The 13,202-nt window shown below is 40.3% G+C and overlaps 1 protein-coding gene and 1 pseudogene across 2 annotated transcripts in view; both read left to right on the top strand.

Moving 5' to 3' along the window:
• The window catches only part of MINDY2 (MINDY lysine 48 deubiquitinase 2), an 81,615-nt gene that overhangs the window by 50,152 nt on the left and 18,261 nt on the right, over positions 1-13,202 (top strand). For both annotated transcript variants that reach the window (XM_037151002.2, XM_037151001.2), the window contains exon 6: positions 1,071-1,213. In XM_037151002.2, the coding sequence (XP_037006897.2) occupies positions 1,071-1,213 (143 nt within the window). The remainder of the gene's footprint in view (positions 1-1,070; positions 1,214-13,202) is intronic.
• Positions 7,957-8,070, top strand: LOC128628160 (uncharacterized; annotated as a pseudogene).

The raw sequence follows: 13,202 nt of genomic DNA, 5'->3' as shown, positions 1-13,202 counted from the left end.
ACTCTCAGTTTGAGGCAATACACCTATCAAGATGTTTTCCCACTGCTCAAAACAGTTTTGATCTCAATTTGATGCCAATTTTTTGCTACTGTTGTTTTTTGTTTACTCCTTCCACATTGGCAAAATGTTTCCCTTTAAGGACTTTTTTCATCTAGGGAAACAAAAATCATTCAAGGCAAGATCAGGTGAATAAAGAGGGTGGGACACTGGGATTGTGTTATTCTTGGTCAAAAACTGCTGAACACTCAGCACTGTGCGGACAGGTACACTTAAATCACCCATCATGAAATGGGCCAGTGTGTTGAAAGAGCCTTCAAAACAAAATCACTGAAGCCAGATGCAGCCTCTCACAGCAACACCAGCTGATACACTGATACAGATGGGTTCCTAGAACATTCTCCTGGTGTGGGAAGCCTGTACTACCAGGGACCCACCCTCCAAAAGATACTTCTGGTTTTTTTAGGGGGATCCCCCCTCATATATAGTGGTATATGTTGGAGGAGATTAGGATAATAATGGCATCAGTTATCCGCTGTTTTCAATTTTACACCTAGTTTTAGTTTTAGGCATGAATTGAGCAGTTTGTGAATTGAGAATTATTTGGGACCTTTGTTAAAATCTTAAGCAACTTAATTTGTTAAGACCACTTTTAATTTCTAAACACCAATCACTGGGGAAGTAGCTGTTGACATACATCTCTCACTCCTACACATTTTTTAAATTGCTAACTCTTGCCTTATTTGTCTTAGTGGGTTTTAATTTTATTGTGTCTGTGTGTTTTGTTGCAAGCCACTTGAAATCCTTTTTGAAAGTCGATAAAGTATATGTAAGTATATTAACAGATAAAAACAGTATATGTACGTACATTAACTGTTTCTTTAGGATGGGAATGTCTATAGACACATCTTCCAAAATAAAACAGTAGAATCTCCAGTTGGGTCCATAATGTTACAGTAGGAGAGAAGTCTTGTTCTGACTGGCCTTTTTTCACACTTGGAACACAATGTAAATAGAAAAACTTTAAATTTTCAAATTATTCTTCCATCTAATATTATGCATTGGTTCCATAGGCTTTGTAGCTGAGCAGTTTCTAAATAACACAGCCACTCAACTGACATACCATGGATTATGTGAACTAACTTCAACGGTTCAGGAAGGAGAACTTTGTGTGTTCTTTCGGAATAATCATTTTAGCACCATGACCAAACACAAGGTATGATATAGAAATAGCTATTTAATTGTTACTTGAAATTAAAGGAACTTGATTAGAGATGTCTTATGATCTGCTTCAAAATAAAAAACTTAGCATAATATTCCTTAACCATCAAATTATGAAAGTAACTTTTATTTTTTATTTATTTTAAGGTAATTTTTAAATACTTCTTTAGGATAAAATGGATTAACCATTTAAGTGTTACTTCCAATTTTGTCTTTTTCCTTTTAGTTTAAATCTCACCTCCTTCTCATATACACACACTAAAACGTATTAAAACGCATTTATTCCCTTTTTAAGAAAAAAATAAATAAACCCTAGAGAGAGAAGTAGGATGATTGCTAATGAATGAGAGATGTTCGTATTTGAGTGCTAAAGGAGTTTAGAAGAAAGAATCAAGTTGTGTTTTTATGGTACTGTTTGCTATTATTAGAAGTATCAGTGTGACTTTAAAGTCTTATCATGCCATTTATAGCTCTGCCAAAAAATCTTACTGGATTCATCTGTTTTGTTATCTCTTTATCCACACCTTTCATTTTTATAGCTACCATGTAATTCAGGAGTTTATCAACTTAAACCTAGACTTCTGTCATAGAATACTGCTCTGATCATGCCAGTAATGTAGCAAAAATGTTCAGTAGCACCTAGAGGTACGAGTTCAGTGCCTACAGGATAACAATGCAAAGAATTTTCTACTATCCCCCTGTGCCAACACCGCTCCAGGCACAGTGGCCTGTCTACTCATTAATAATCCTCCATCCCCACACACACTTTATGCTTTTACATTCTGCGTCTTACTGACATTTATTACTCCTTAATCTCCATTTAAAAAGATCCCACTCCTTTTTGCCTATTCAAATTTCACCTTTTAAAAGAAGCATTTTGAATACCAACTCTTCAGTAAAGTTACTGCTTTCCTTTTTACACCAGTGGTTCTCAATCCAGATTGCACGCTAGAACTACCTGGGGAGCTTTTAAAAAAAATATCAATGCACAGCCCTGGCCAGTGCAGCTCAGTTGGTAGGTGTGACATCCTGTAACCGAAGGGTTGCAGGTTTGATTTCCGACTAGAGTATACACCTAGGTTGTGGGTTTAATCCCCGGTCCAGGTGCGTATGATCCTCTATCCAGCTGCGTACAGGAGACAACCACGTGATTTTTCTCTCTCCTTTCCTCTCTCTCTAAAAGCAATGAAATAATGTCCTTGGGTAAGGATTAAAAAATACCAATGCACAGAGTCCATCACCAACTAAAATCAGCATCCCTGGAGGTGGAACCTGAGCATCAGTATTTTTTTAAATGCTCCCAGGTGGTTTTAATGGGACAAAAGGATAAGTAAGGCTGGGCATCATTCCTCTATCCATCCTTCTCTAGCTGTTGTGGTCATACCATCCTTATGTACTTTGCCCTTATTGATGAGTTCCTAGTTACCAGTTTTCTTTGTAAATATTATTTTTCTAAGTGAAAATATGCTTATTCAAGTTAGGAATCAGGTCTTCATATTTCTTTCAACATTTTAATCAATAGATTGCACAGAGTAGTGTAAAATAATGATTTGTTTGCTCATATAAGAATATTCTAAAGCCCTAGCTCTCTTACCCCTATATTAGTTATAGAAAATGTTTATTTGTATGGCTCCCACATTTGAGCTAGATGTGTGCTAGGTGTGGGCTCAGGGTCATCCTACTCCTCAAAAATCTAAGGCCAAAAAACATCAGAAATAGAATTGCTACTAATTAGTAAATACTGCTAAGTCATCTTGCTTTACCTGATCTCTTCAGGTCCTCACTTCATTCATTTAACAAGTAATGATTGAGCATGATTATGTCTGGGCACTCAGCTAATTACTAGGACTGCAGACCAAGCAAGGCAGCTATGGTTGCTGTCATTTAAAGACCTCCTACTGTGGCAAGGGTCAGATGTTAAATAATTGCACAAATAGTTATTATTTCTATTGAGATACACTCTGAAAAGGGTACATACAATATGCTGAGTGCTTTTGTTAGGACTTGTAACCTGATTGAGGATGTCAGGAAAGACTTCTTTGAGAAGTAACATTGAAACTGAGGCCCGAGTTTTTGTTTCTTTTTTAATATTTTATGTATTTATTTATATATTTTTTAGCATTGTTCAACTACAGTTGTCTCCATTTTTCCCCTGCATTTCCTCCCACTCCAGCCATCCCCACTTCCCACCCTTTCTCCTACCTCCCTTTGGTTTGTCCACTGTCCTTTGTTTTTACTGATGTTCTGTCATGGAGAGTTTAGATATGCTTTTCTCATCTCAGCCATAGTTTGGATTTGGTAACTCTTAATAAAAGAGGCTAGTATCAGCTAAAAAAAAAATTAAAATGAGACCTGAAAAAGAATCTTGTAGGAGTTCAGTTAGTTAGCAAAATAAATAAAGTAAATAAAAAGAATTAAGCAACATGTGTCCAGAGACCCTGAGGAGAGAAAGAACTTAACTCAGTAAGGAATTGAAAGAAGGCCTGTGTGGCTGAAGCATAGAAAGTAAGAAACATGGAATAAGACTAAAAAGATTGGCACATACCTGATCTTGAGTTAAGAAACAGATCTTGGTTTCTTGATGGCCTAATCGTTCCTTTTGTTTTCTCTTTTGGGTTCAGCAGGAACAGATAATTCAAAGGGAAAACAAAGTATCTAACGGTCATTGGTAATTGTTATACCACCTCCCAAAACTGAGCTCTAGGTGTTCTCTTCTCTGTCAAGGCCATACCCCTGCCTAGAAATCCTTTACTGCTCAGCAGTTTTCCCAGTGTTCCTGTGTAGTTGGGGAGGGGGTGCCCCTTCAGGAGCACTTTCTATCATATCTCCGTTTCTGGCCTAACTGTGCCTTTCTGTGAGATAATGGTAGCTCAGAGAGTGTGTGCAACTGCTGTTTCTCTTTGCTTCTGTTGGGTTGGCCAAAAAGTTCATTTGTTTTTGTCCACAAAATGGCTCTAGTAGCAGTTAGTTGTCTTTAACTTCATTCGAAACAGTTTTGTTAGATTGTGTTGTGACAGCTATCATATCAGCATGCATTTTTTTAAAAACATCAAAATTAGTGAATTTTTGTGGAGCCATTTTAATGTTGAAGATGGAATAAAATATGCAACATTTTGAGCATATAATGCTTTATTCATTATTTCAAGAAAGGTAAAAACACAACTGAAATGCAAAGAAAGATTTTTACAGTGTTTGGAGAACATGCTGTGACTGATTGAATGTGTCAAAACTTTTACGAAGTTTTATGCTGGAGATTTTTTGCTGGACAATATTCCATGGTCTTGTAGACCAATTGAAGTTGATAGCAATCAAATCAAGACAGAATAGTCAGTGTTCTACCACCCGGAAGATGCCCAACATATTCAAAATCAAGTCAGTGAAGTTATCGGTGAAAATGAAAAATATGTCTTTTATTTTACAGGAAAAACCATGTGGACTTTTTGGCCAATTCAGTAAGTTTTTCTTAGTAAACCTATTCTATACTTAAACAGTGTATCACTAGTGGTGTGTGTCTCCTTGCCCTGTGTACAACATTAAGGTGTTTTGGACTTTGAGGCAAGAGTGAATGGGGATTTAGTTAGGAGACTATTGCAGGAGGCCAAGTGAGAAGTTATAGTGACTTGGGCTAGGATGGTAAAAAATGCAGAGTAGACAGATTCCATAGACATTTAGGAGATATAACCAACCAGCTTTGGTAATTAGGATGTGAAAAATAAGAAAGGGTGATTTCTGGGTTCTGAGCATGAAGAGCTAGATGAGTGGAGGTGCTCTATATTGAAACAGATAACACTGGAAGATAGGAAAGATATGCAGTCAGCCTTGGGACCAGTATAGCTTCTTCTGAGGCATCACTTCAAGTGGAAATATTGGGAAAATGGTTCAAGAGGAATAATTTTTGTGTACAAATAGTAATTTACCAATATGATAAGATTTACAACAAAAACGTGGAATGAGAAGAAAAAAGAAGGCCTACAACAGAGATTTGGGGAGTACTAACATTTAAGGATCAACTAGAGGGGGATGAACTAACAAAGGAAACTGAGAAAGAGAAGAATAAAAGGAAAATCTAAAAAATATAATATCAATTCCAAAATGGCTGCAGAGTAGGTGGAAGCTATACTTATCTGCTCTTGGCCCCAGATTTACAGCTAAATTATAGAGCATGATTGCTCTATAATTTATTCACACCTGAATAACCAACTGAAGGCTAGCTGAACTGAAACGTTATAACCAAACCAAGGACTCTCAGAAGAAGCTACATAAAGACTAGTGAGAAAGGTGGGGATGTGGAAAGGGCTCGATCCTGCACCCAGGTGCAGTGGCTGCAAAACTGGAGGGATATTGTGGCCACAAAACTTCCTTTCCTCAGGAGTGTGGGATATCAGCCCCATGCAGGGATCCCCAACCCAGAGCATAGAGATGGAAAGAGGAGCTTGCATAGTATCTGGTAGGCAAAATCAGTGGGGATTCAGTCTGCCTGGGAAACTCAGATGCCACCTTCCAGGGACAAGCTTCCTATTGTTACAGCCCAGCCTGGGGAGTGCACCCCTGATCTCCGACTGCTGGCAGTGTCACTCCTGCTGTGTTCACGTCCTGCAGAGAGGCCTGTGGGCTGTACCTAGCAGTGAATTTTGAGGCCCTTGTTTTTCTGGGGAGGCTCTTGGTGGGGACTCAGACAGTGACTAAACTGTGTGACTGAAAAGAGAGCTGGTCTTCCATACCTCGAGCACACAGCTGGATACCCCAGCCCCTCACCTGTTGAATCACTGGGCCAGCTCCATCCTGCTGAGATCAGCCACTCAAGAGGACCAGAGTGCTGACTTGAGCTGGGATTTTTGGAGCATGTCTCCCCAGGAAGCTTTTGTTTGGGAACCAGACAGGCGGGGTGCTAGGGTACATGGCTATATCGTGGGGGGGGGGGCACTCCCATCTTCCTTGTGAGCTCAGCCTTCACTACCCCAGAATGAAGAAGTGCCATCCCCCTGTCCTACAGGATTGCAGGCACCATTCTCAAAGGGAGACTGGAACAGGCTTGCCAAGCCTTGGATACCCTGGGCTCAGTTCCACAGCTGGGAAGGAAGAATGGTTAAGAGCTGGGATATTCAAATTTTGAGAACCTCAGAGGCCATTGTTTGGGGCCTGGAGGAACTGCTTAGCCCCTTTCTGTGGGCTGGGCCAGGGTCACCCTCCAATGGGAGACTTGATTTGTCCTGAGCCCAGTGGCTCTGCCCTGCTGAACTTCCTTCTTCAGAGGAGATGGCTGGCTACACACAATCTGAACCTGCCTGATGTCCCTTCTGGGGAAACTAGAGTTGGAGACTCTGGCGGAGAATGAGTGGCCATTTTCCCCTCACTAAGCACCTGACTACATGACCCTCAAATAGGGAACCCGCTAACCCTGTCCTCCTGACTCCAGTTGCCCCATTTTACCAAGCTCACAGCCTGTGGAAAGGCCTGTGGGTTTTGGCCAGCCTGGGTCCACTCTATAGTCCTTTATCAGAAAGTTCTAGAGGAATCCCAGGCAAGACCTCAGGGGAAAGCAGAGTCGATGACAGGTGGAGGCAGACCTCAGGGAGCCGCGGTTCTTTTACAGATCTGCCCCCATCTCTAAGCTGGAGGAAGTGACCATTATACACAGATTTTCTCCTCCCATATACAGCCAGGCCCTGTAGACAAAGACACAAACAGTGAACAGTGTGGTAGCTCCAGACTGGTAGCCCAAGACCATGTACACACAATGCCTGACATGAATGTGTACCTGAACCTCACCCAAGTGGACCCAGAACCAACACAGGCAGTGGTTGGCTTCACAACACACTAGAGATTGACCCAACTAGGCACACAAGCAGCACACTGAAAGGTAGATTCTGGCAGGCACCAGACTCTGCTGAAAAATCTTTGCCTCAGGGGACAGCCCCTGCACATTGTCTCATACATGGTGATTGAGGTTTACCCTTATGGTCAGCCACCCTGAAGGATTAACTCCAGCCACAAAAGGACCAACAACATTCAAGACTCAACTGTAACAGGAAGGTGCACATAACCCACAAGATACGTTTCTGGAGCACAGAGCTCAGATGAGCCAGAATATTGTGCCACTGAGCGCAGCAAGACACCTTCATGATAAAGCTATAATAATAAGTTTGGAAGTTATAGTAGATCTACTTAACACATGGGGACAAATGGGGAGACAAAGAAATATGACCCAAATGAAAGAACTAGGAAATCCCCAGAAAAAGATATTACATGAAATGGAAGCAACCAAGAGACCAGATGCAAAGTATAAAACGATGGTTATAAGGATACTCAAGGACCTTAGGGGAAGAATGGATGACCTCAGTGAGAACTTAAAGAGATAGTGAACATTAAAAAGGACATAGAAATCATAAAAAAAAGAGCCAGTCAGAAATAAAGAATACACTAGAGGGAATCAATAGCAGGTTAGCTGAAGCACAGGATCAGATTAGTGATTTAGAGGACAAGATAACAGTAAGCACCCCAGCAGAGCGCCAAAAAGAAAAGAGGCCCTGGCTGGTATGTCTCAGTTGGTTAGAGCATTGTCCTGCAAACCCGAGAGGTTGCAGGTTTGATTCCTGGTCAGGGCACATGCCAGGGTTACGGATTCAGTCCCTGGTCAGGGGTGTGCAAGAGGCAACCAGTCAGTGTTTCTGTCTCACATCAGTGTTCCTCTCCCTTTTTCTCTCTTCCTTTCTTCTGCTCTTTCTAAAATCAGTGAGCATCGCTTCTCAGCCTTTTGGCTAAGATCAAGTGTAGTATCTGTTCTTATCAGTTTAAAATCAGTGAGCATGTCCTAAGGTAAGGCTTAAAATGAGAGAGAGAGAAAGAGATTTTACAAATGAGGAAAGTTAAGGGATTTCTGGGACAGCATCAGGGGTAACAACATCCATATCATAAGGATGCCAGAAGGAGAAGAGAGTAAGCAAGGGATAGAGACCCTTTTTGGAGAAATAATGGCTGAAAAGTTCCCTAACCTGGTGAAGGAAAAAGTCACACAAGTTCAGTAAACAGAGAGAGTCCAAATCAAAATGAACAAAAAGAGGACTGCACCAAGACACATAATAATTAAAATGCCAAAGGTTAAAGATAGAGAAACTTAAAAGCAGCAAGGGAGAGACAGTTACCCTCAAGGCAGCTCCTGTAAGGCTGTCAGCTGATTTCTAAACAGAAACTCCAGGCTAGAAGGGATTGGCAGGAAGTATACAAAGTGATGAAGAGCATGGACCTATAGCTAAGGCTGTGCTCTTCAGCAAGGTTATCATTTAAAATGTAAATTGAAGGCAAAATAAAGAACTTCTCAGACAAAAAAAAAAAAAAAAAAACCCAACCCTAAGGAGTTTATTACCATGAAGCCAGTATTGCAAGAATGTTAAAGGGCCTGCATTAAGAAGAAGAAATAGAAAGAGGAAAATAAGTATAAATAATAAAATGGCAATAAATTACTTATCAATAATAATCTTAAATGTAGATGGATTAAATGCTCCAATCAAAAGACATAGGGTAGCCAAATGAATAAGAAAACATGACCCATATAGGAGGCCTGTCTGGAAAATGTCTAGCCATTGTTAATATAATGAGAATGGTTTGCATGACATCTGTCTAACCTGGCAGCCAGGGAGGTAGACTGGAATGCCCATGTGTGACCAATGACACCTACTTCACTATGTTAGTTAGTGGGGTGGTAGATGCTCTTGAGTGAGCATGTGTACTGTGTGGCCATCCCATTCAAAATGAGTGAGTAGAGCAATTAATCAGCATCAAATTTTGCATTAAGCTTGAACATTCCTCCACGGAAACATCCTATTCGGATGATTCAGAAGGCTTTTGGGGATGACATAATAAGTGCAGCACAAATAAAAGTGTGGCACAAATGCTTCAAACATGGTGGAGAATCTGTTGAAAGTGATCCATGTTCTGGAAGGCAGAACACAGGAAAAGTTAAGGGACCTCTTGGACAACATCTAGGGTAACAAGCAGAACACCTGAGAACATTGAACCTGTAAGGGCTGCAATCACAAAGATTGGAAACTGACAATGCAAGAACTAGAAGCTGATCTGGAGATTCCCAAAACTACCGTGTCCGAGATTTTGATGCAGAATCTTGGCACGAAATATGTCATGGCAAAATTTGTTCTGCAGTTTCTGCTACCAGAGGAGAAGGAATATCTTGCTGCAGTTTCTAATAACTTGATTCAGACCGCTACCAGTGAACCAGACTTCCTCAAGAAAGTTATAACCAGAGATGTGTCATGGGTCTGTGACTACGATCCAGAAACAAAGGCCCTGTTGTCCCAGTGGAAGTCACCTGGTTCTCCACACCTGAAGAAGGTGCAACAAAGTTGCAGCAAGATCAAGCCTGTGTTAGCTGTGTTTTTTTATTGGGAAGGTGTTGTCCATCACAAGTATGACCTCCCAGGCCAAATAATTAATAAGGAGTGTTACCTCAATGTTTTTTGTTGATCAAGAGATGCACTACAATGAAAACAGCTGCGACTATGGGCAACTGGTGATTGGCAACTTCATTATAACAGTGCACCCACTCATGCATCATGTTTCCTGCAGAGTTTTTTGGCACCCTATGACATATGGCTTTCCCCAAAACTGCAAATCACCTTTGAAAGGGAAGAGGTTTCAGACCATTGATGAGATTCAGAAAAAATGTGACAGGGCAGCTAATGGAGATTGGGAGAATTGTTGTGAGGTCCCACAGTGCCTACTTTGAAGGGGACTGAGGCATCATTGTCCCATGTACAGTGTTTCTTGTATCTCCAATGAATGTCTCTATTTTCCATATTACATGGCTGATTACCTTCTGGACAGATCTCACATATTCTATCCACAGGAGACTTACCTCAGAACAAAAGATACAGACTGAGAGTAAAAGGATGAAAGAAATACTCCATGCAAGTGGAAATGGAAAAAAAAAAAAAGGCTGAGTTAGCAATACTTATATCTCACAAAACAGACTTCAAAATAAAGGCTATAATAAGAGACAAAGAAGGTTACTACATAATATTAAAGGGATTGATCCAACAAGAAGATGTAACCCTTGTAAACATGTATGCACCCAATATAGAAGCACCTAAATATATAAAGAAAATCTTGGTGGACATGAAGGTAGAGATTGATGGCAGTACAGTCAGTCATAGTAGGGAATTTTAACACCTCATTGTCATCAGTGGATAGATCTTCTAGACAGAAATCAACAAGGCAACAGTGACCTTAAATGACACAGTGTATTGGAGGATTTAATTATATTTACAGAACATTTCACCCCAAAGCAGAATATACATTCTTCTCAAGTGCACATGGAATATTCTCAAAGGTAGATCACTTGTTAGATCACAAAATCAGTCTTAACAAGTTGAAGAAGATTGAAATCATATCAAACATCTTCTCTGACCACAATGGTATGAACCTGGAAACAAATGAAAATGAACACATAAGAAACCAGCAAAAGCTGAATGGGATAGGGCCTCAGGGAACCACCAGGGTGGGACAAACTGTGAGCCATGTTGATGGAGTCTCAGATATAGTGTCCAACTACAGCTCTCTGGGGGAGGACTCAGAAAATGAACAATGGCCTCTGCCAGCACTTCTGTCTGGAGAAAGCTGCCCCTCAGCTCCCACCCTGATGGTGGACAATTCAGTTCCTCTTTATATGTCTTTGATGTCTTTCAGTCTGTTGCCTCTGTGCTGGAGCTCAGAGGGAGTGAGTCCAAGCAAGTCCGTGAATGGGCCCTTTAAGAGAAACTGCCTGGGACTCCAGAAGTCTCTGTCTTCCACAGCCTCAATCCCCGCTGGCTTTTACAGCCAGAAGTTATAGCAACTTATCTTCCTGGCACTAGAACCCTGGGCTGGGGGGACTGGTATGAGGCTGGGACCCCTCACTCCTGAGGTATGCCTTCTGATTTTTATGTGCCACACAAGGTTGTGGGGCCAGGCCATTCTACATCTCTGCCTGTACTACAGGTCTCATTGTGGTTTCTTCTTTAATTCTGTAGTTGTAGGACTCCATTCACCTTGATTTCTGGCAGTTCAGAGTGATGGTTTTTCTACAGTTGTAATTTTGATCCAGTTATATAAGGAGGTGAGCCGTGTTTTCTTTTGCTGCCATCTTGAACAGAAGTCCAACAATTTCGACATTATACTGTTTTTCTCTTTTTGTTTATACTTTAATATGCATATCTAAACAAGAATATTTTTTAAAGTAAATCTCGTACCATTGTTACTTCTACCAAAATTAACTATCATTTTTAATATTATCTAATACCCAGTCCATATTCAGAGTTCTCATTTTTCTTCATGTAGATTTATGGTTGCTTTGTTCAAACCAGGGTCTAATAAAAAACAATGCATTAAATTTTGTGAAATAACTCCATTTTAATATGATGCACATCTTGTGTTTTCCAGGGATCTTATGAGGCTTTGGCCTATTTATTTATGCCCCATTAGAAAGTGGAGCATAAATAAATATGCTCTCCATCCTATATTCTTCATTTCCCTTCAACTATAATTCCAATCTAAGGATCTTTAAATAAGACACTGCTTTACTTCTGTCCGAGTACCCAATGAGTACATTGTTTAGAAGAGTCAGAGACACTTCTCCTCCTCATTGATCTAGTGACTGATTAACTGGATTTACAGTAGAATTTACAGCACTCCTTTGGCACTTGCTGTAGAACAAGAAGCCCTGAAGGAATACTTAATAAAATTTAGAAAGGAATTCCTCCAAAATAGTGTCCATTTGCTTAATAAGGAAGTAGGATGGGGGATCGTTCCCTTATTCTGTTAAAACTGTTAAGCATTAAAACTATTATTCTCTATCACTAATTCCTGGATTGTTAGAGTTTTTTTATTTCTTTATAAACTTGAGTGTCAGGGAATCTGTGATGTAATAATGATACAAGTAAGGAAAAGACTAGAAAGCTGCTTTTTCAAATAAGATTAGGCTACATTTAATACTATAGTAGATCTTCATAATGCCTTTTAACATTTCACTTGAAGAACTCTTAGATTTTAGGGACATTTTATGCATTCACATTTAATGATCAGTTGCCATCTGTCTGTCCCTGTGAACTCCTTGGAATCCAATACCTGTGCTGTGGTACAAACACAGTTTGTCCCACAGAATTCAGATATACTCTCAACCAAAAAAAATTTAGTATCTGGATAGAGTTCTTTTTTGTTTGTTTGTTTGTTTTTATTTTTTAAAATATATTTTATTGATTATGCCATTACAGTTCTATTCCGCCCTTCATTCCCCTCTACCCTGCACACCCCCTCCCCCACCATTCCCCCCTTTAGTTTATGAACAGGTGTCTCAAGTTCTTTAGATTCTATGTCTCCCCTACTATTCTTGCCCTCCCCCCTATCTATTTTCTATATGCCATCTGTGCTACTTATTTTCTGTACCTTCTCCCCCCTTCTCCTTCTCCCACTCCCCTGTTGCTAACCCTCCATGTGATCTTCATTTCTGTGGTTCTGCTCCTGATCTAGCTGTCCTCTTAGTTTGCTTTTGTTTTAGGTGTGGTTCTTAATAACTGTGAGTTTGCTGTCCTTTCACTGTTCATCTTTTTTGTCTTCTTTTTCTTAGGTAAGTCCCTTAAAACATTTCATATAATAAGGGCTTGGTGATGATGAACTCCTTGAATTTGATCTTATCTGAGAAGCACTTTATCTGCCCTTCCATTCTAAATGAAAGCTTTGCTGGGTAGAGCAATCTTGGATGTAGGTCCTTGCCTTTCATGACTCGGAATACTTCTTTCCAGCCCCTTCTTGCCTGTAAGGTCTCTTTTGAGAAATCCACTGACAGTCTGATGGGAACTCCTTTGTAGGTGACTGTCCCCTTATCTCTTGCTGCTGCCACAATTCTCCCCTTCAGTTTAGTCTTGGCTAATGTAATGATGATGTGCCTTGGTGTGTTCCTTCTTGGGTCCAACTTCTTTGGGACTCTCTGAGCTTCC

This window comes from Artibeus jamaicensis, unplaced genomic scaffold (assembly GCF_021234435.1).
Source record: "Artibeus jamaicensis isolate MK-2021 breed Jamaican fruit bat unplaced genomic scaffold, CSHL_Jam_final contig_548, whole genome shotgun sequence".
NCBI classification, from domain to species: domain Eukaryota; kingdom Metazoa; phylum Chordata; class Mammalia; order Chiroptera; family Phyllostomidae; genus Artibeus; species Artibeus jamaicensis.
The sequence above is the reverse complement of the archived record's forward strand: the minus strand, read 5'-3'. Positions and strand labels throughout refer to the sequence as shown.